Source organism: Malania oleifera, chromosome 7 (assembly GCF_029873635.1).
Source record: "Malania oleifera isolate guangnan ecotype guangnan chromosome 7, ASM2987363v1, whole genome shotgun sequence".
NCBI classification, from domain to species: domain Eukaryota; kingdom Viridiplantae; phylum Streptophyta; class Magnoliopsida; order Santalales; family Ximeniaceae; genus Malania; species Malania oleifera.
Genome location: NC_080423.1, coordinates 111,941,342 through 111,965,430, shown reverse-complemented (window position 1 = coordinate 111,965,430; position 24,089 = coordinate 111,941,342). Strand labels below are relative to the sequence as shown.

The 24,089-nt window shown below is 38.2% G+C and overlaps 1 protein-coding gene across 5 annotated transcripts in view; it reads left to right on the top strand.

Annotated features, from left to right (window-relative positions):
* The window catches only part of LOC131159716 (ATP-dependent DNA helicase homolog RECG, chloroplastic), a 54,622-nt gene that overhangs the window by 18,560 nt on the left and 11,973 nt on the right, over positions 1-24,089 (top strand). For 3 of the 5 annotated variants that reach the window (XM_058114841.1, XM_058114840.1, XM_058114844.1), the window contains exons 11-14: positions 9,857-9,928; positions 11,690-11,842; positions 11,921-12,064; positions 19,023-19,181. In XM_058114841.1, the coding sequence (XP_057970824.1) occupies positions 9,857-9,928; positions 11,690-11,842; positions 11,921-12,064; positions 19,023-19,181 (528 nt within the window). The remainder of the gene's footprint in view (positions 1-9,856; positions 9,929-11,689; positions 11,843-11,920; positions 12,065-19,022; positions 19,182-24,089) is intronic. The other 2 variants (XM_058114843.1, XM_058114842.1) reach the window with 1 other exon arrangement.

Below are 24,089 nucleotides of genomic sequence, written 5' to 3'. Positions count from 1 at the left end.
CCCACATGCCCCCACGTGCTGGCCAAATGATAGCAGGGCCGACCCACACCCCGGCGTGTGAGTGAAGTTCCGACTATTTTTTCTTTTTTCTTTTTTCTCCTCTGCCATGCTCTGGTTCCTTCTTTAGACTATATTATCAAGCTGTTAGACCAGTTTTTTGCTAAAAAATTCAAACTTTTTCGACCTTGCACTCATGGTATTCCATTAATTTCTGTTTGGGGTTTATGAAGACTTCTTTGTGAGTTTTTTGGAGCCATGGCAGCGTTTGTATGTTCAGTTGTGAGGCTGTGGCAGTGCTATATCCGTCAGTGAGTTGTTCACCTCGTCCGTGGTTGTCTCAGTGCTTCACATAGTTTGTGATTGTTCCGATTATTGATTATTCTTATTGTTTTTGGTGTGGTTGCTGATTTATGAGTGCTGTGGCAGTGCTATATCTGTTGGTGAGTTGTTCACGTTGTTCGCCGTTATGTCGGTGCTTCACATTATTTGTGATTGTCCCGATTAGTTTTGTTTGTTCTTCTTAATTTTGTTTTGGTTGCTGATTTGTGAGTGTTTGGATGGAATCTATTAATCCAAAAAATTTGTTTCCTAAATTGTTGCCACAAATAACGACCCAAAAGTTGGATGGAAAGAACTATGTTCAATGGTCTAAAGTTAGGGAAATTTGACCACTTGAAATCTGATTCTTCTAGTGAGAAGAGAAAAGACATGTGGGTTCAAGAAGATGCCTTGATTGTTTCCCTTTTATGCAATTTGATGGAGCCACAGATTACACGGAAGTGTATGCATCTAGATACGTGCAAGGAGATTTGGGATTATGTCAAACTTCTATACTCTAGTAACATTAGACATATGTATGATTTATCACTGGAGTACTTTTAGTTACAACGAGGAGATAGCAGTATTGTAGATTATTTTGGAGAGGTGAAGCGTATTCACGAGGAGCTTAATGTCGTGCAACCTATAATTGCCAATGTTTGTGAGATGTAGAAGCAGAGTGAGTAGATGACAGTTCTTCATGTTCTAGCAGGTTTGAGCCTTGAGTTTGAGGCAGCTCAGTCCTAGATACTTAGTCGTGCCAAGCTGCCATCATTTGCCGATGTTTATTCTTGTGTCCTTTGTGCTTCCGTTAGCATGCATTCTCCTGCACTTGCATCTGGCTCTAAGAGGACAACCTTTGCTACACAGGGTGATTCTAGTTCTCTACCAAACAACTGCAAAAGTTATTGTGGTGGTTCAAGTGATCGTAGTGGTAGAGACAGATGAGGCAGAGGTACTTTTCGCAAGTGCACTCGTTGTGGATGGAATAATTATACTATTGAGTAGTCTTGGGATCTTCACAACATACTTTCACGTGTTGCCAATGTAGCCACCACTGGCTTCACACCTCTGGGGGCAGCCAATACAGTCACCACTGACACCTTACCTTTGGGGTTAAGTGGGGGGCAATGTACTATGTCTACGTCAGAGGAAGTGAAATCAGAATGAATGATTTTTGTATTTCTTAAATTAATTATGTACAATCACAACTCTCTATAAATAATACAAACCGTATATCAACAAGGAAAGAATTGCCTAAAATAGAAGCATGAAATCTGCCCAAGTATTAGGCTAGAAATCCCTATACAATCTCTAGTATCATTGACCCATTATTCTTGGGATTTCTAATAATCCCCGGGATTTCTACACTCCCCCTCAAGTTGGATCATAAATGTTGACCATATCCAACTTGTATGTGAAATCATCAAAACATTGTCGAGGTAGTCCTTTGGTGAAGATGTCGGCTGTTTGTTCTTTGGTAGGAACATAAGTCATGCAAATGGTTCCTTCTTCAACCTTTTCCTTGATAAAGTGTTTCCTTGATAAAGTGTCTGTCCACTTCTACATGTTTGGTCCTGTTGTGCTTTACTGGATTAAGAGAAATGTTAATGGCTGCTTTGTTATCACAGTAGAGTTTGATAGGGAACTTTACTGTGACATGCAACTCCTCCAAGAGTTTCTGTAACCATAGTCCTTCACATATCCCTTGCGCCACTGCTCTAAACTCTGCTTCAGCACTACTTCTAGCCACAACGTTCTATTTTTTGCTTCTCCAAGTCACCAAGTTTCCCCATACAAAGGTGCAGTACCCGGAAGTGGACCTTCTATCTTCTGTTGATCTTGCCCAATCAGCATCTGTGAAGACTTCTATTTCTTTGCTCTCACATTTTTTGAAGAATAGTCTTTTGGCCGAAGATCCCTTGAGATATCTAAGAATCCTGTACATTGCTTCTAGGTGACTTTCCCTTGGTGAATGCATGTGTTGACTCACCACACTTACTGCAAATGCGATGTCAGGTCTACTGTGTGATAAGTAAATTAGTTTGCCAACTAATCTCTGATACCTTTCTTGTTCAATAGGTTTCCGATGTCTTCTCTTCTTTTTCCTGCTTCAATGGGGGTATTGCTTGGTTTGCACCCAAGGATGCCGGTTTTAGTTAGGAGGTCTAGGACATACTTCCTCTGAGAAACATTGATTCCCTTCTTTGATCAAGCAACTCCCATCCCCAGAAAATATCGCATTTGTCCCAAATCTTTCACCTCAAAGTCAGTGGCCAAGACTTTCTTCAACCTGTCCATCTCTGCTATGTTGTCTCCAGTTAGGATGATGTCATTGACATACACAATCGGAATTGTATTCTTCCCATCTTTAGACTGCCGGAAGAACATAGTATGGTCTGATTGTCCTTGCCGATATCCTTGGCTCCTAATCACCTTTGTAAATCTATCGAACCAGGCTTTTGGAGATTGTTTGAGTCCATACAAGGACTTTTTTAGTTTGCATACTCTGTTTTTTTACCCCTTTTACAAAAGCCTGGTGGTATCGTCATGAGGACTTCTTCTACTAGTTTGCCATTCAGAAAAGCATTCTTGATGTCATTTTGCTACAGTGGCCAATCCTGGTTGGCTACCAAGGCTAGGAGAACTCGGACGGTATTCAGTTTTGCCACGGGTGCAAAAGTCTCTGTGTAGTCAATGCCATAGGTTTGAGTAAACTCTTTTGCAACAAGGCAGGCTTTGTACCGTTCCATTGTCCCATCAACTTTGTATTTCACAGTAAACACCCATTTGCAGCCCATTGGTTTCTTCCCTCTCAGTAGATTCATCACATCCCACGTTCCATTTTTTTTCGAGGCCCACATTTCCTCCACAACTGCCTTTCTCCATTCAGGTATCTCAAGTGCTTCTTGAATTTTCTTTGGAATTTTTCTCCTGTCAAGATTAAAGGTAAAAGCACGACACCCTGTAGACAAAGTATTGTAAGACATGAATTTGGGAATGGGATGGAGAGTACATGACCAAGTTTGTTTTCTGAGAGCAATGGGTAAATTGAGATCAGCCTGTGCAGGTTTATCAAAGGAGGACTCAAGATTACTTGAAGACATTACCTTATCAGGAGTGGATGAAGACTCATGGGCGCTTGGATCTATCACCGGTTCCGACTCTTTTGGTGCCTTAGGTATGAGATTCTATGTGTCCTTTAATTTTGGCTTTCTTGTGTAGACAAGTATCTCCTTGTTATATTGTTTTCTTGCATCTCCCCCTGAATTAAAGTTTTTTCCTGTATTTGGCATATTAGAAGCACTTTTCAAGACAAGCTCAGTGTTTGGGACATGCTTAGGTTTAGTAATAAAGGTATTGAAGTCCAAAACTTGAGCTTCTTTACTACTAAGTCTCCCCCTAAAGCGAGGGCTTTTGGAAGTAAGGAGTAGTTTCAAAGAAAGTAACATCAAGACTAAAAAATACCCTTTTTGTTGTAGGATCATAACATTTGTACCCTTTTTGGGTAGGAGAATAGCCAAGAAAGACACTTGAGGGCGCATGGATCCAGTTTATGTCGATGATGTATATGGAAAAAAGCAGTACAACCAAACACTTCGAGAGAGAGATTTGAGTTGAGACGAGATTTTGGAAAAAATGCCTAGAATATTTGAAGAGGTGAGGCAAAATGAGAGAACTCGACTGGGCATTCTATTAATGAGATATGTAGCTTTGAGAATGACATCACCGCAAAACATTTTCAGCATATTGGTAGTAAACAGCAATGCACGAGCTACTTCAAGGATATGTCTGTTTTTTCGTTCGACAACCCCATTTTGTTGGGGGGGGGGGTCGACATAGGAACTTTGATGAATTATTCCATGTTCTTGGAGATAATTTCCCAGAATACGATTTTAATATTCTGTGCCATTATCTGTACGCATAATTTGAATTTTCGTGTGAAATTGTGTTTGAATCATGGATTGGAAATTGATAAACACATAACGCACTTTAGTTTTGTCTTTCAACAAGTATACCCAACAAGTACGAGTGTGGTCATCAATAAAAGTAACAATCCATTTTGTGTGGATACAATAGAGTGCTAGACGAGCCCCATATATCACTGTGAATCATAGTAAACGGTGAGGTTGGTTTGTATTTGGACTTTGGGAAAGAAGTACATTGGTGTTTTGCAATTTCACAAATCTCACGTTGAAAATCTAATAATGTTTTATTCGAACAAATGGAAGGAAATAATTGTCTCAAATGCGGGAAATTGGGATGACCCATTCTAAAATGCCATAACAAAATATCACTATCCTTGGGAACGGATGCAGAATCATAGATAGCAATTTGACATTGTTCACTCGCATTAGCCTCCTCAACGTAGTAGAGTCCCTCACACTCCTTAGCATTGCCAATCGTCTTCCCCGATGTAGGTCCTGAAAAACACAATGAGAGGGAAGAAATTTAGCAGAACAATTGGAATTCTTAGTTAACTGGCTAATTGATAGTAAGGTGCAAGATAAATTAGGAACATGAAGAACGGACTCTAGTGTGATGGAGTCAGAGAGTCGGATATTCCCTTTGCCTGCGACAGACGAGAGTGATCCATCTACAATTTTAACTTTCAAATTTCCAGCATAGGGTGAATATGATGAGAAAAGATGATATGCATCAAACATGTGGTCAGAGGCACCAGAATCAATAATACAAGGAGTTTTGGATCTAGAAGTTATACTCAAGGCTTGCAAAAAATTACCTCTTTGGGCTAAGAAGTCGAAGAAATATTTGTGGAAGACTGACCTGAAGTCTGAAAGGTAGAGTACATCTTGTAGAGTTGTTCCAACTGCTCAGAGTTAAATGCACCGCTTGAAATGGAACTATTACTGCATTTCTCCCTTTGAGGTCTCCCGGTTTGATTATCAACCAAGGTTTGTTAGCCCCGATTTTTGTTGTCTTGCCGTGGCTTCTAGTCAGCTGGTTTCCCGTGTATCTCCCAACACATCTCCTTAGTGTGGCTAGTTTTTCGACAGTGTTTACACAAGGAGTGTCCCTTTTGTTGTCTTGAACTAGAACTTGGAAGAGTCCGAGACACCAAGGCAGACATTTCTGGCCCATTATGGTTAGTAGAGACTGTCTCCTTCAGCATCACCTTACGCCCTACTTTCTTCTTGTCTCACTTCTGAGAAAACGTCGCGTGTTGATGGTAAGGGACGACGACCCAAAATTCTTCCATGGACATCATCAAGGGCCTGATTTAAACTAGCAAGAAACTCAAACACCCGTTCATTTTTGAGGCGTTTTTTATATCAGACACTATCTCCTGAGCATTCCCACTCTTCTTCGAAACTCAGATCGAGTTCCTGTCAAAGAGCAATCATCTCCATATAGTAATCTGTAACATCGCTTTCTCCCTGCTTTATTTGTGATAGTTGCGTCTTAAGCTCAAAGATTTGGGAGGAGTTCTCGGCGTGGGAGTAGGTCTCACGAGCAGCATCCCAGACTTTCGTCGCCGACGGTAGGAAGAGATAAGTCCTCCCGATTGACGGCTTCATGGAGTTCACCAGCCACGTCGTGACCATGGAGTTCTCCGATTTCCATTTCTGAGTGGTGGTAGCTTTGGTTGGGGCAGGTCTCCGTGTTTCGCCGGTAAGAAATCCCAACTTTCCCTTGCCATTGATCACAAGTTTGATTGTTTGTGCCCATTCTCAGAAATTCTTGCCATTCATCTTCTCCACCATGAGCTAGAAGGACGAGTTGTTGAGTCTTGTTGAGCCCATGGTGGAGATAGCTTCGTTCTCACCTTCGTGAGATTCAGAGGTCATCGAACCTCTGCTTTGGCCGGTGGTTTCCACCATTGATAGCTAGGTTTAATCTCCTAGCTCTGATACCATGAAATCAAAATGAATGATTTCTGTATTTCTTGAATTAATTCTGTGCAATCACAACTCTCTATAAATAATACAAACCGTATATCAACAAGAAAAGAATTGCCTAAAATAGAAGCAAGAAATCTGCCCAAGTATTACGCTAGAAATCCCTATACAATCTCTAGTATCATTGACCCATTATTCTCGGGATTTCTACTAGAAGAGTATTCCAAGTTCCAACAGTATCAATTGTCACAACAAGCTTCTCTTTCCATTGCATTTCTTGCCCAAATAGGTAATCACATAGTATGTTTGTCATCCAGTACTTCTCCTCCTAGTCCTTGGGTCATAGATTCCGCTGCCATTGATCACATCATATGTATACCTAGCTTTTTCTCCACTCTTCCATATCCTGCAAATTTAATTTGTGTTACTCTTGCTGATGGGTCCACTACTACAGTCAAGGGAATTAGGACTGTAAATCCCACTTTTTCTATTTCTCTTCCTTTAGTTTTATATATTTCCAAATTTCCTTTCAATCTTATGTTCGTGAGAAAAATTACTAAATCAATGAATTGTTTGGTGCCATTCTTCCCTGATTTTGTGGTTATTCAAGATTTGAAGATAAGGAAGACGATTGGTGGAGGGCGTGAAGCTGGTGGACTCTATCACTTTGAGTCGCTATCTCCATCTACCGCCTGCACTGTTTAATTCATTGTCGCTTGGGTCATCCTTCATTGGAAAAGTTAAAATGTCTTGTTCCTAGTTTGAGTTCTATATCTAGTCTCGATTGTGAGTCTTGTTAGTTGGGAATGCACCATTGTGTTTCTTTCCCTTCTCGAGTCAATAAACAAGCTACAAGCCCTTTTATATTAGTTCATTCAGATGTCTGGGGTGCTAGTAGGGTTGTGTCCAAGTTGGGTTTTCGGTACTTTGTAACCTTTGTGAATGATTATTCAAGAATGACTTGGTTATATTGAATAAAATATTTTTTAAAAGTTATTTCATGTATATTCTGCCATTTGTTCTGAAATATTGACTCAATTTGTTTTGCCAGTTCGAATACTTTGAAGTGATAATGCTAAAGAGTTTTCCAGTGCACAATACACTACTTGTATGACTTAGTTTGGCATTATTTATGAATCATCTTGTGCCCACACTCCTCAACAAAATGGGGTTGTAGAGTGGAAAAATAGACATCTTCTTGAAATCACTTATACCTTACTTTATCAAATGCATGTACCTAAAGTGTTTTGGAGTGATGTTGTGCTTACTGCTTGTTATCTGATCAACAAAAGGCCATCCTTTGTTCTTAGTGGTAAAACATTCCCTACTTTTACCTTTCCTAGTTCATCTTTATTTTCTCTTATCCTTGTATATTTGGGTGTGTCCTTTGTTCGTCAACTAACTCTTGGGGTGGATAAGTTGGATCCTCGTGCTATAAAATGTGTTTTTCTACCCTACTCATATGCTAAAAAAGGACATCATTGTTATAGTCCTATGCTGCATCACTTCTTTGTTTTTGTAGGTGTTACATTGTTACCTTCTTTGAGTCTACACCTTACTACACCTAGTCACTGAGCACTTTTGAGCTCAATGAGTCTCTTCCTTTGCCTAATCTTCTAGATTCTACGTTGCTGTCCTTGCCCAACCTACCGTCGGAGTCTCTATGTAGTTTGAGTCCTCATCATCTTGATCATCCTAACTTGCAAGTGTATTCACGACGGCGGCTCCAAGGAGGAGAGTCCCCTTTAGCTTCTACTACCACACCTTTGGCTTCCTCGTATGATGATCATACTTCCCATGATGTTGATCCTCCTATTGCTATTTGGAAAGGTTAACGCATATGTACTCAACACCCCATTTCTAGCTATGTTTCTTATGACTCTTTATCACCCTCTTATTATTGTTTTGTTACTACTCTATCATCTACTATCCTTACTAAATTTGTTTCAGAAGCCTTAGCCCTTTTTGGGTGGAGGGATGCTATGGTTGAAGAGATGAACGCTTTACATTACAATGGTACTTGAGACTTGGTACCTCTTCCTCCTGACAAGTCTGTGGTTGGTTGTCACTGTGTTGGTTTACATTGTGAAAGTCAACCTTGATGGTTCTGTGGCTTGTTTAAAGGCTTCTCTTGTTGCTAAGGGATACATTCAAGTGTATGGGCTGGATTGTTCTAATACTTTTTCTCCAGATGCCAAACTTATATCAGTACGTATGTTCATCTCCTTGGCTGCTACTTGTCACTGGCTTTTGCATAAGCTAGATGGGAAAAATGTCTTCTTGCATGGTGACCTTGAAGAGGAGGCTTATATGGAGTAACCGCATGGGTTTGTGCTTAGAGGGAGTCAGGCTTAGTGTGTTGGCTCAAGAAGGCTTTATATGGTTTAAAACAGTCTCCTGGAGCATGGTTTGGTCGTTCCAATGCTATAGTGCTTGAGTTTGGTCTTCAACTATATGCTATGGATTATTCTGTGTTTTATCGTCATACATCATTGGGTAGGATCTTTCTTGTTGTTTATGTGGATGATGTTGTTATTACTAGTGATGATGATAAAGGTATTTAGAGTCTCAAACTTTTTCTATAGACTAAGTTTCTGAGCAAAGAATTGGGACTATTGAAATACTTCTTGGGTATAGAAGTATCTAGATCTCGTATCGGAATTACTATGTCACAGAGGAAGTATGTTCTTGATTTGTTGGATGAAACTGACTTGTTGGGATCTAAACCGATTGATGCACCCATGGATCCTAACAAGTTAATGCTGGATATTGGTGATTTGCTACCTAATCCTAGACAATACTGGAGACTTGTTGGAAAGATAAATGATCTCACAGTTACTTAGCAGGATATATCTTTTGCAACAAGTGTTGTGAGTCAATTTATAGATTCTCTGTGGACAAGTCATTGGGACGCAGTAATTCGCATCTTGATATATCTTAAAGGTGCACCTTGAAGAGGTCTTTTATATCTTAATCATGGTCACACTTATATCCATGAATATACAAATGCACATTGGGCTGGATTGCCTTCCGATCATAGTTCCACCACCGGGTTCTGTATCTTAGTTGGTGGCAATTTGGTTTCTTAGAAGAGTAAGAAACAAACTGTGATGACAAGGTCAAGTGCTGAATCAGAATATAGAGCTATGACTCACACTACTTGTGAACTTGTTTGGTTGAAGAACTTGTTGGAAGAACTGGGTTTTTCGCATTCTCAACCTAAGTGCTCTTCATGTTGCCTCCAACTCGGTCTTTCATTAGCAGACGAAGCTCATTGAAGTTGATTGCCACTTTGTTTGGAAGAAACTTGTGCAGAAGCTCATTACAACTGCTTATTTGAAGTTAGACATGCAGCGTGCTGATTTTTTACCAAAGCATTGGGAGATGCTCGTGTTAAATTCAATTGTAACAAGCTGGAGCATAAATGTCATATGCTCCAGCTTGAGGGGGCAGTGGCGGAGGTTATATATGTCTTTAGTATTATTATTATTGAGTGTGTTAGTATGTTAATTAGTGAGAGTTAATAAGGGTATTGTTGTTATTAGAATGTATTTAAGTTGTATTATAAATAGAGGGAGAGACCTATCTTCAAGTTTGGCCATTCATTTTAATCAAATATTAACAGTTTTCATTGATTACCGCTTTTGATTTGATATTCCTAATATGTTTCCTATCAGGGTGATGTTGGATGTGGTAAAACTGTTGTTGCTTTTTTGGCATGTATGGAGGTCATTGGCTCGGGTTATCAGGTTTGTCACTGTCAAGACTTATCTTTGACTTGGATGTTTTTGTCATATTCACATTTGTCATTATATGGTGCAACATTGTTCTCCTTAGATTATTAAGGGCTTGTTTAGTTGTGAAAAGCAATTCTCATTTTCCATTTTATTTTCCAAAAAATTTCAAAAAAGCTAGCTAATTTTTAATTTTTACAACCTTTGTATGAAATAAATGTACAATAATTTAACAGTTTTAAAACTTGACTTTAATTTATGTGGATTATGTAGAGTTTCTTTTAAATCTACATAGATCTTATTTCAAGTCCCAAAATATGTAATTCCAAATTTTGGAAAATTGGAAAACAAGTTTTATTTATTTTTTATTTTATTTTTGTGAATATTTTGAGATACAACAACAACAACAACAAAACCAAGCCTTAGTCCCACTAAGTGGGATCAGCTATATGAATCATTTTTTGCCAATTTATGCGATCATGGAAATTAAAAAATGAAAAATTGTTTTGCACTTTTAAACAAACTCTTTACTTTTTTACCTTTTTAGTATGAATCTTGAAAAATAAAAATAAAAGCTGAAATTTCTATAATTCTTTGGAAAACTAAAAATTGGAAAATGGAAAATGTTTTCCAAAACTAAAAGAGCCCTGATATTACAATTTGCATGATTTTGTTTGATGCATAATACTAGTTTTACTTGTGTTTTATTAATTTTTGGTCAATTGGAATCTTTCACCATTTTTAATTTTAGACATTTATATCTCATCTTTATCCACATTTTATTCCTAGTACCAAATTCAAGGTAGGCTATGGGATGAGTATTTGTTTTTGGGAAGATATTTGGATGGAGGATTTGGCTCTTTTCATGGCATTTCCTTGTTTGTGTCGCCTTTCTTTTTTACATAATGGCCCTATTCCTTCCTTTTTCTTTCTAACGGGGAAAATTTTTCGTGGGATTTTCATTTTTCCATAGTTCTTTGATTGATAGAGAGGTGGAGGGGTTTGCATCTTTGTTGCATTTATTGGAGGGTTGTTGTCCTTCCAATAGGGAGGATGTGAGGAAGTGGGTGCCGGAGTCTTCAGGTGGTTGCTTGCTATTCTTTCTTTGAGTTCTTGACTCAAGAGAATGTCTTTTTCTCTCTTTCATATGATTTGAAAAGCTAAAATTCCCTCTAAATTAAGGCATTTATTTGGTTGGTCGGTCTGCAGAGTAGGATGCCTTCCAAGGCATTATCTCTAGTCGTGTTTGTCCTTTTCATTGACAGTTCTGAATCTGCCCCTCATTTGTTTTTGCATTGTTCTTTCTCTTGGAGACTTTGGAACAAGTTATTTAGTTTTATTGGGGAAAGTTGGGTTGTCTGGCATCTGTAGGATAGGCTGGCTATTTATTTTTTGAGGTTCAGAAGGAGCAAAGACAAGGCTGCTGTATAGAGATGTGTTTTGTATGCTGTGTTTGAGGTATTTGGATGGAAAGGAACAATCACATTTTAAGGGGAAAAGCCCTCTTGGGCTTTTGATTGGGATAAGATTCAATTTTTGGTTTCCTCATGGGCTGTTGCCGCTGGTTTTTCTAGGGATTATGTCTTGAAGATTTCCAGCATGATTGGTCTGCTGCTTTGTATTAATTATTTTGTTTTTTAACTTTATCTTTTCTTCTTTTTCTTGTTTTTTGGAGGATTCCTTATCCTCCTGTATTGTATATTCCTTCTCTATATACTTCTTTTTGAGACAAAAAAAAGTGAATTAACTGTTGCATTTCTTTTGTCGTGCCGGTAGGCTGCTTTCATGGTTCCAACTGAGTTGCTCGCTGTCCAGCATTATGAAAAGTTACTTAATTTACTGGAGGGTATGAAGGAGGTTCAGTGCAAGCCTTCTGTTGCTTTACTAACTGGTTCAACCCCATCAAAACAATCACAGATAATTCGTAAGGCATGAATTATTACCGAATCCATTTTTTGATGTTTGTGTTTTTGCTAGTAATTCTTGTCATATGTTATTAATCGCCAGGGTCTCCAAACTGGACACATTTCATTGGTAATTGGAACCCACAGTTTAATAGCTGAAAATGTGGAATTTTCAGCTCTACGCATTGCAGTTGTGGATGAGCAACATCGCTTTGGAGTGATTCAGAGGGGAAAGTTTAACAGTAAGGTGTGCGGCAACTTTCAAAAGAGTTTTGTTATTGTCTTGCAGTTCTATACCTCGCTAGCATAATGGCTGATTTCAATGAAAATTTTTCATTTCATTTGTCACCAAGTTTGCTACACAGTTGATGCAGGCGATGCTCAAACTGCATTATATTTTGATTCAGAGAAATTATGTGGATAAATTATCTATCATTGGTGATGTATTTTTAGATTTTGATCTACTGGCATATATGATTGTTGTCATTGCAAAAAATTGAGATATTCTGGCACTCTTTTGTGAACTAGCCCCTCTTCAGTTAGCATTTCAGTTTTCCAGTAAACTATTTTTGGATTCTTGTTTTCAAAAATGAAAGAAGTGAGCTGTATTGTACAGTTCGGATAGCTAAATTTGAATTTAATTCCAATGGCAGAAAAGAATGTTTTTAAATAGAAAGTTTCTTGGAACACTCTCGTCACTAACACCTAGCTCACTTTCTTAGTCCAGCAACCCTGAAATTCCAACAAAAATGCCTCAACCATGCCCACAGACCACTAACTCCGAACCTAGAGATCCACCCCCTTATGGCTTCTCTCAAATCATGATCATGCATGAAGAACAGAAATATTAGAGAGGGAAAAAAAAAAACTCAATATCTGGCAATCCACCTGCCCTAATCCCTATCCGCTGCTGTCAGAAGTTAGAGAGGAAAAAAACCAAGCAGAAAATCAGAAATCAAAATTGTCATTTTCTGTCATCACTCAGTGTGGCCCTTGCCTTTCGCTGTCATTGTAAGAAAAAGAAGGCAATGACAAGGTGTGCGCACACACAAACACGGAGAGAAAGAGAGAGAGAGAGAGAGTTGGTTTGAGAAACTACTTTCTTCTTCATGCCATTATCTCTAATTGAGAGCACTTCCATGTGGTTGATGTGAATCAAGTCCTTCACGTAGGTACTCTCACAAGTCGACGAATAATTGAGTTATTATTTATTTATTTATTTTTATTTGATAAGCAAAGAAAAAATATTGTTGAGCACACCAGGGTGCTAAACCAAACACCAAAAGGCATATTACAAAGTGTTACAATAAAACCAAATTGATTCTCTAAGACCCTCATTTCTATTTTTATTCTTTGTTCCATTGCCCTTTCCCATAGTTTCTTTATGACTCATATGTTTAATTTTTGACAGTTATTGCAACTTTGAATGCCACCTTGTTTTTATTTATGGGTAACATGCTCTTCCTCCATTACTCTGACATTTACTTGGTTTTGAATCATGTTGAATAGATTAGTTAACCATATACTCCCTTTATCTCCTAGACATTTCTAGACTTCTATTGGGATGTTATTTGGTTCTATAGATTTCCCACTTTCATAATTTTTGAAGCCATCTTAAGTTCAGTGACTCTAATTTTGCGAATAAACCTGAGATTTTTAAATCTTTTTATCATTTGTCACTTCTAGGTTTAAGCTTTCAATGTGGTATTCATTAAACAACTTATTATCTTTCCCACCTCTCTTTTGTCTTCTTTTACCAAGACAATAATAATTCTCATCCTTTATAAACTTTAGTCTAGTATATGAATTATTTTATAAGCTTTATATTTAGCTTCACTAATGGCCTTTCATGCCTTTTTTCTTTCCTCTTTATGCTTAAGTGTCCTCTTTTATTAAAGCAAGTACTCATTATAAGTTATAATAGGATCATATGACATGGCAAAATATAAAATCATATCATCAAGACGCTTGTAGGGGACACTCCAGTGTACATTTGGCAAGGATTCATTCATAAGATCTTACAAGTTTTAAACTAGCTATTAGCTACGTAATGGAACCCTCCTCCTTTACCTGACTTGGGACTTGTAGTAGATGGGATATGTAGGGCATTTAGTGCTACAGAAGTAGAGTACAAGTATCAACAAATTGAAGAAATAGTAAATAAATGTTGTAGCCATGTACTGAAAATTTGACACGAAGCTTATGCATATACTTCTGTTTTTGAAAAATCGGGTTGTAAAAGAACTGTTGCATATATTGAAAAACATAGACTTTGCATGCCCTAAACTTGGAAATGAAAAATGAAAGATGATTGTTCTTGAAAAATAGGATGTTGTTAAAATGCCTAAGTTTAACTTGAAATTATAGTATTCTTGGAATTTGAAAGTTCAATTCTCTAGTTGTATTGGATTTCAAAATAAATTATGCATATTAGCTTTGAAAGTCAGTAAGTGGTTGATGCAAAACTATTATATACATTCGAAGCGTGGAAACTAGAAAGCCAGTCCCTAAATCTAAGTAATCTACACCATGCACACATATCAAAACAGAATCGAGCGAGGGAGAAGATCTCACTTGTGGATTACAGTGGTGATGGACGGAGATTACGTGCTTCAGAGCCCAAGGGCTTACCTCATCCACAGCCTTTGAATGTAAAAGAGAGGGATTGAGTGACAGATTTTGTTAGGGAGGTAAGTGGTAGTCACATCATTGCATTGGTGATAGCTTCGTGCCAGTGATATAGCAGTAGGGAGAGGGGGATGTATCTGATAGGTAATCAATTCAAGACGGGAGAGAGAGAGAAGAATAGCCAGGGGGAGACGATGAACCAGTTGTCTAATTGGAGGAGCTCAATGGAGAGGTTTTGTGGTTTCGGAGCCTTGGATCTATGCTTGATGGGCAGATCAGAGTGAGAGGCTTTTGAAGGCAGCATACTTCCCATCAGAAGGAGAATAACAACTAGGAAGAGACATTGGACTAGTCATCTTCTAAGAGAAGTTCATCGTAGACGATCAAAACTTTTTAGGAACCTAGATATGAGCTTGTAGGAGCAAGATCTGCGCTCAACGGTTTACTAATAGTTGACCAAAGAGAGGGAAGGGAACGAGTTATGCCTCAGCGTAGGAAAAATGAGAATGATGATGGTAATGAGAGAGATCACCTGTGCAATCTCCTCCCTCTTCTTTTGGTGTGGAGACTAGCAAAGGACACCCTTGTTGGCTGTGGGAGGCTGCCCAGTGAGGAGCTGTTGTGAAGGAGGCACGTGGAGAAGGCGATTGATTAGAAAGAGGCTTTGTGCCTTGAGAGAAAAATGGCTTCAATGAAGAGGGTTGAGATGTTTGACTAGTTTAATTTATAATCCTTGAACTTACATTCTTAATCATTTCTAAAGTTTCTTGAAAGAATTCCATTCTTTCCTACTAATTTCCGTCATACTTCAATAAATTGTTTAATTAAAACTAATTTAAAGGATTAAACTTAGAAGTCACAAATGAGGAAAAGGCGAAAAATCTATATGAAGTTAAGATGTCTTTAAAAAAATGAAAAGTGGAAAATCTATTGGATCGGATAACATTCCAATTGAAGTTTGGACATTTTTAGGAGAAAATGAAGTGTATGGTGGACGAATTTATTCAACACAATTATAAAAACCAAGAAAATGCCAAACGAGTGAAGGAAAAGCATGTCAATACATATATACAAAAAACAATGGTGATATTCAAAATTGCAGCAACTATTGTGGAATTAAACTATCAAGTCATACAATGAAACTATGGAAAAGGGCAATTGAGCAAAGAATAAGGTTAGAGACTAGGGTCTTAAAGAATCAATTTGGTTTTATGCCGAGAGATTGGCTTAGAAGCTATCTATCTTTAAAGAAGACTAATGAAAAAGTTTAGGAAAAGGAAGAGGGAGTTACATATAATTTTTATTGACCTAAAGAAAGCCTATGATAGGGTACCTAAGGAAATACTTTGGTGGCCTTTAGAAAATAAGGGAGTGTGCAATAGGTGTACTAATGTCATTAAGGATATGTATGAGAGAGTAATGAATCGCATTAGGAATGCAAGTGGAGAATCTAGAGAATTTCCAAGCACAATAGGTTTATATCATGGATATACTTTGAGCCATTATCTTTTCATTTTAGTGATTTATGAACTCACTAGGTGTATACAAAACGAGATCCCATGATGCATGTTGTTTGTTGATGATATTGTCTTGATTGATGAAAATATGAAGGGGTAGAATCCAAGTTAGAATAATGGAGAGAAGCTTTAGAGCTTAAAAGTTATAGGATAAGTAGAATTTTTTTGCCTACTTATAATGCCGTAACTTCTACAATAAAAGCTTGCACTGCATTAATTATATATAGATATCTGAAAATACTGAACACACTGAATTATTGATATTTAAATTCGGTATCTAAAAACACATCTGTCCTAACTAAATGGCTTTGGTGGTTTCCGCTATAGAATTCTTTTGTGGCATAAGGTTGTAAAAAGTAAGTTTGGACTAGACGAGAATGAGTGGGATGCTAATTTGGGTTTCAAATGTTCATAGGAGAGTCTATGGATAGCTATCTCTCAGATTTATCCCCTTTTCATTGCCCATGCTAAATTCTCATTGGGTAGGGATTGTAATATCCACTTTTGATCCCTGGTTGGGGAATACAGTTTTGTCCACCTCTTTTCCTCATCTCTTTTGCTTGATCTCATGGTTGGATGACTCTATTTCTTCCTTCTTTGTTGATCCAGGTGGTCGTCTTCGTGGGATTTTCACTTTCAAAGGTCGTTGAATGATAGGGAGTTGGTAGAGTTATCTTCATTGATAGTCTTTTGAATAATTGTTGGTTTTCTTTGGAGAAGGACGTTGGTCTTGGTCTTTGGGTCCTTCAAAGGTTTATTCCTGCAAATGTTTTTGTGATTTTATGACTAGTTCCAATTCTTCTTTTTCACTCTATAAATCCATATGGAAGGCCAAAATGCCCTCTAAAATCAAGGCTTATATTTGTTGGTCGTGCTTGATGGAATTAACACCAATAACTTGTTGCAGGTCAGATGACCTTTGAAGGCTTTCTCTCCAAATATTTGTGTACTTTGCTTTAATTTTTTAGAATCTGCATCACATCTTTTTATACAATGTGATTATGCTTGGAGGGTATGGAACAAGTTATTTGGTTTGTTAGGTGAATGTTGGGTGAGTTCAGAGTTGGTGGGTGACTTCATGGCAGTTTCTTTTGTTGGTTTTAGCAGCAAAAAGGGAAGGGCAGCGATCTGGAAATGTTCTTTCTTTGCAATATTTTGGGGTGGTGGAAGGTGCATAATGTAGGTATTTTTGTCGGTAAGAAGTCGTCATATTTGCTGGTCTGGAAGAAGATACATTATTTGGCTTCTCTTTGGTGTGTGTGTCATATGGGAATTTCTTGGGGCTAAGCTTTTAGGTATTCAATGCAACTGGCGACATTTGATTGATTGTTAGACTGCGCTGATTTTATATGTTCTTTTTTAGTTTTTTATTTTTCTTTGTTTTTTGTTGGATTTTTCCGTTCTTTGCTAAGGAGATGTCTTATTCTCCTTCTTGTAAATTCTTAATCTATGAATAAAATTCTTCATTTGCTGTAGGAAAAAACAACACAAAATATATGAAATGTAGTTTCAACCATGGTAGGAGGAATATTGGAGAAAAGTTTAAAATTGATGGTCAAGAAATTAATAGCACTAGTAGATTTTGGTACCTTGGATCTATTATGCAGGCAGAAAGAGAAATAAAAAAGGATGTAATATATAGAGTTAAAGAAGGTTGGGTAAAATGAAGGAGTGCTTTGGTGTGTTGTGTCATTGTAGAATACCCTTAGAACTAGAAGGAACGTTCTATAGGACGGCTATAAGATCAGCCATGCTACATGGATCAGAATGTTGAACAATTATGAAACAGCATATCCAAAAAGTAAAAGCCTCTTAAATGTGAATGTTATGGTGGATGAGTGGGATAACATTAGAGGATAAATTAAGTAACGAACATATTCGTGATAAGCTAGTCATGGCAACAGTAGAAGATAAGATGTAGGAGTGATAATTTGGTCATCTGAAACGTAGGCCAAATAGTGCACTAGTAAGGAGGAGTGAGCTAGTTACTCTTACTAGTAGTAGAAGAGGTTAGGGTAGACCTAAAATAACATGGAATGAGATAGTGAAGAAGGATTTAATAATGCTTAATTTGTCTGAGAAAGATGCCCTCGATCACATAAATTAATGGAAAAGGATTCATGTAGTTGATCCTACCTAGTGGGACTAATTTCCGTCATTTTTTTGGATTGAAATTGAAGCTGACATCAAAATTGAAATTTGCATACTTTTGGACCTTCAAAATTTTAGTTGAAATCAAAATTTAAGAGCTTTGTTGGGAGGTTAGGAGATCTGAGAAAGAGTGGGTCTTATTAGTGAAATTCTAAATAGCAGTTATCCTAATATTGATTTTATCCGAGACATAAACTTGAGTGTGTGGATGGTGGTGCACTTCATAGTATTTGGAAGGGTAGGTTTAAGGACTGGGAGGTTCTTCCTTCTCAGGGGGTGGCTGGGGGAATCCTTATTTTGTGGATACTCGTTCAGTTGTTAGAATAGATAGTCTTGTGGAGTTGTTTCTTTGTCTGTTCTGTTGGAAGTGAAAGGCTGGGGTCTGTGCTGGTTCTCATCGGTTTATGGTCTTTCCAGACCTGCTCTTAGGTCTTATTTTTAGGACGAGTTATTTGCTATGTATGGTTCTTGTTATCCTAGGTTGGTTTATTGAGTGCTGTTAATGTGGTGAGATTCCCTAGGAAAAAGAGGAGTGGGAGGTTTACTTCAAGCATGAAGAATTTTGATAGTTTCATTCAAGATTTTGGGTTGATTATTTCTCAGAAGGATACCCCCTTAGTATTTCTCTACATGTTTAAGTTTGAGGAGAAGACATTTTTTTTTAAAATTAAAACTGCATTTGGCATTGGCCAGATCATCCTACTTGTGTACTTCTGTCCAATTAGCAGGTGCAGGAAATGCAATAATTTTTCTGCCACTTATTGCTGATCCTTCCTTACATTTTAAAGCATACTAATGCTATGGTTCATGGAGCTCTTGATTTATTTTTGTGTCATAACTTTTATTTACTTTAACAATATTTCATTTCTTAAGTGAGGTGACTGTGATTGTGGTGTTTTACCCTTGCAGTTGTATAATACCTCTTTAAGCTCAAGAATGAGTATGGCTAACTCTGATGCTTCGTCTAAAGGTGCTGGCTATATGGCCCCTCATGTTCTTGCTTTGTCAGCCACTCCAATCCCAAGGACTCTTGCTCTGGCTCTATATGGGGATATGTCCTTGACACAGGTATGTAAAATCTGCTGTCTTGTTGGATGCGTAGCTTCACCAATTTGAAACCATTTAGTTTTTAGATAATAAAAAGCAGATATATTATGAGGAAACAAAATTCAGGCAAGAGAAGAGCAGGATATCATCAAAAAAGGAAAGAAAAGGTTTTTGGAAAGCGAATGAAGAATTTTATTCATAGATTAAGAATTTAGATTCTGGAGAAATCTCCTTAGCAAAAGCTTGAAAAAAAGAAGTGGAGAAAAATCAAAAATTAGAAAGACAAATAAAAGTAGAGCAATCTAACAATGGAACAAATACCGCCAGTGGCGCTGAACATCTAAAAAGCTTATCCCCCTTAAAATTCCCATGACTTGTACACCAAAGAGAATCCAAATAATGTATCTTATCCCAAACCAGAAAATACGACTTCTTCCCTGAAAAAGCTACATTCATTACTTTAGACACCCAAATTTTAACTGGGTCTCTTTTTAGTAGGATCTCTTTTATTTTATTCCTTGGTCTTGTGCAAATATAGGAAATACTACTGGGTCCTTTGTCATAACTTGATTATTCCCTCTAAACTGAGTCACTTTGATAATATTTTATTTTAGGGTCCCTTTGGATAACATTTTTCTTTTACTTATTTTCCTGAATTTAAGTAGACCCATTTTGTTTGATAACCATTTTCATTTCAACTCGGTCCCTTTTTAACATTTTTCTTATTAGGTCCCTTTTTAACATTTTTTATTAAGTCCCTTTTTGACAATCCTTGTTATTATTTCATTCAACTGGTTCCCTGTTCATGCAGCTAGGACCTCTTGTGTAAATAACTCTTTTATTTCCTCTCAAATAATAAGACACATCAGGGTACATGGAAATATATCAAGGGTACATGGAAATACATCAGGGGTACATAAAATACATCAGGGGTACGAGGAAACATATTGAGGGATTACAGGGGTAACAAAAGTAACAAAAATACAGAGTGGCCGAACAAAAGCCCTGCACCCAAAGGATATTCCCAAAGCATCTCCATAAGAATCTGCATTCAAAAAAACAGAAAAGTAGATCAAGCATGCAAAGGAAATAAAATTTTGAGCTATCCTGCAATTAATTAGATTTCAAAGGTTGGATGTATCCCCCCATAGCTTTGGCCAGAGACTCCATGAGAAGAAGAGACTCTGCCCAAATCGCATAAAAGAAGGGATTGGTTGCTGTAAGAAGGAAAACACGAGCTAGGGTTTGAATAAAAGGAAGGAACTGAGAAAGGAAAGTCCTGAAGATTGCCTACCTTAGCTACATCTCTGACCCTATAAATAGGGGGTTCGCAGAAGGAGAAGGGCACCAACACAAAGAAAGACCAATACGTTGAGCAGAAAAGAAAGAGCTCTAAAAGAAAATAGAGAGACATTACGGAGAGTTGAGGGATAGGTTAGTCTCGAGGGCTAAAACCCTAGAGAAACTGATGGTTAAGCACTCACCCTACCCACAAAAGGAGGCGGCACAGCCCAATGCCCCTGGCAACCTGAAGGCACATCCTAGTGGCCCCCCTGCAACTAGAAGACACAGCCCAGTGCCCCCACACAAATCAAAGGCACCCCTTCCTACCCAAGGAAGCACTCAATTCAAAAGACTACTCGAGAGAAAAGCAAGAGCCCAGATAGAAAGGAACGTAGGGATAAGAAGACCCGAAGGAGTAGAAAACCTCAGGTATATATCTTTTGGCCTATCCTTCCATAAACTATCATATATTACAGATACTCGGTCAGAAGGAGCCCCCCCATGCATGCATGCACGTAAAGAACATAGGTCTCCCTTGAAGACCCAGAAAACCCCCACAGTTTCACTCTCTCTGAGAAAAGCAAAGAGCCTAGACAGAAAGGAACGTAGGGATAAGAAGACCCGAAGGAGTAGAAAACCTTAGGTATATATCTTTTGGCCTATCCTTCCATAAACTATCATATATCACAGGTACTCAGTCAGAAGGAGTCCCCCCATGCATGCATGCACGTAAAGAACATAGGTCTCCCTTGAAGACCCAGAAAACCCCCACAGTTCCACTCTCTTTGAAAAACCAAAAAACTCCCCAGTTGAGAACCAAGTCCAAACCCTACAGTGGGCTGAGACCCACGCACTCAAACAATGAATAAAGCCCAGCCTGCAACCCACTTTTTTTTAAATAAATAACCCAAAGCCTAATCTCTGAAAGTAGCCTGAAGCCCATGTCTTTTAAATAACCCATAGCCCAAGTTTTCAAAAACCCCTTGAAGCCTATGTTAGAAGCCCAAGTTTTTAAAATAACCAAAGCCCCAAGTTTTTTGAAAACCTCCTTAAGCCCAAGTTCTTTTGAACCCCTATGAAGCCCAGAAGCCCATGTTTTAAAAAAGCCAAGGCCCATGCTTTAAAACAACCGAAGCCCATTTTTTTTAAAAACCCAGAGCCCATGTTTTTAAATAAACATCCCAAAGCCCAAGTTTTAAAAAAAGCGAAGCCTATGTTTTTAAATAACCCAAGGCCCATGTTTTAAAAACAACCAAAGCCCAGAGTTTTTAGATTGAAAACGAAACCAAGCCCAAAGCCCACTTATCAAAACCAAAGCCCAAGGCCCAGCCTTATAGAACCCTGGCAACCCACGAACCAAACCATGCCCAAAGCCCGAGTTAGGCCTAGACCCCAAGCCAAATCAAGCCCATACATGCACCATTGGGTCCACGGTTACAAAGCCCAATCCTCGAGCCATTTGAGGGTCAACCCAATGGGGTGACTCACCCGAGTCAACCCATACCCAATTCACTGGGTTCCAGGCGAGTTGACTTGCCCTGAGCCCTACTCAATTCAATACACAAACTTGGACCCAACTCAGAACACAAACCTAGACCCAACTCAGAATGCAAACCTGAACTCAACTCAGATTACAAGCCAAACTCAACTCAGAACACAGATCCAAACTCAAACTCAGAACATAAACCCAAAAGTGAAAAAAGAAAACAGAAAGAGAAGAAAACTCATCTCAAGTTTCAGGGATCATATCTGTAGGATTCCGAAAGCTCTCGTTTCTTCGCATACACCCAACCTGCAAAAAACCAAAAAAAAATGGGTGAGATTAGAGAAGCATAGCAAATCTGAGGGAGAATGAGGGAGAAATCGTAAATCTGAAGGTAAGGAGAGGTGATTGGGGATCTGAGGGGTCATGAATCCTAGTGAGAAAACAGAGAAAAGAGAGGGAGCCATGGGAGGGTCTGAGAGCACCACAGTGGTGAGGAAACAACTAGGATCCGGGAGTCTGCAAGTATAAGGGATAGAACCAGAAGGAAAAAGAAGGGGAAAGAGGTAAAAGCCTGGCGGAGAAGAAAGAACATAGAAAAAGAGAGAGAGAGAGAGAGAGAGAGAGAGAGAGAGAGAGAGAGAGAACGCAAAGGAAGAGAGAGAGAGATGAAAGAGAAAGGGAATTTGAAAAATGAGAAAAAAATGCTTTTATATGAAAGGGGTCAGTGGCTATGTGTCACCATCAGATGGTGTCACGTGGCACAATCTGGTCCAAGTTTCAAGTGTATGACGCTGCTCAATATGGGCCGTCCGATCTGTGTTTTCTCTGTACGGTTCAGATCATGCTACGTCAGCAATTCATGTATAATTGTTATGGGCCACTCGAAGGGTGACACGTGGCAGGGATGACGTCAGCATGAGGTCACCCCCATTTTTCAAAATTTCAAAACAAAAAAAAAGGGGAGATGTCCCCGGGTGGTGACACGTGTTTAGGGTGACGTCATGCTAACGTTGAAAACGTTCATGATCCAATGCAAAAAGAGAGAGAGAAAAAGAGAAAGGAAGAGATTCAATTGCAAAAGTGAGAGCGTTGCTGCGCAAGAGGCAAGCTTAATTACATAATTGAATACAATTGGAACTAATAAACCTAACCCTAATAATGATACAAAGACTAAAGTGCCCCTTAACTAAAATATGGATTTTTCAAATTTAAAAAATTTCTTCCTAAGGCAGCTGTTTTGAAAGCTAGGCTGAACGTAATTAAAGTGGAAAAGAATTATTACATTATGAATTCTGGGTCTGAAGACTTACTCTAAAGCCTGTATATCTGATAGGCCCAAGCAAGCAAAAGTGGGTTGCCTTAGCAGGTTTAGTCTCAATGGAGAAAGAGAAGCCCAACTGGATACTTTGAGGGTTGTTTGAATGATGGGGGCCTAGGTTTATTGCCTCTGGGGGAGACGAAAGACAAAATCATGGTGTAGATTAAATAGAGAGTTGGAGATGCTTGATAAATCGGGAAGGGAGCTCCTTTACTATGATTTGTCTTTGGTGGTGTAGATTATCCTTCAACAACAGCTGGTTAGAAGTTTAGGGTTTGGTTTTTGTTTGAGGATTAGAGTTTGGTTTTGCTATGACTTTGATACCATGTTCAATAATTGGGTAAAATGGAAGACCTAATGCAATGATAGGTCTCTCCCTCTATCCATGATATATGTCAAATACATTCATCATAATACCCTCACTAACTCTCACTCATTAACATAACACACATTAATAATGCTAGGTGACTAAAATAACCATTAACATTACTATTAATTTTAGCAACTGAATGAGTATCCCGCAAGATAAAGATTTCTCTAGCTGCCTCTCGAGAGGGAAGGACCTCCCGCTCCTTACACCTACCCTTCCAAATACTATGAATCACACCATCCATGTATCATTGATATTTAATTTGTGATAATTTAATTCTAAAATTTGTATTATTATGTTTATTAACCATTTCTTCATCCATCATTTTTTTTTTATAAATAGAAATCGAAATTTCTATCAAAATTCTCGTATTTTCTAAGCTCCCAAATTTTAGTCAAATTTGAAATTTAAGATCCCTAATGACACTACAAACACATGATGGTAGGTCAGACCTTGTCACCTTCTTAGATT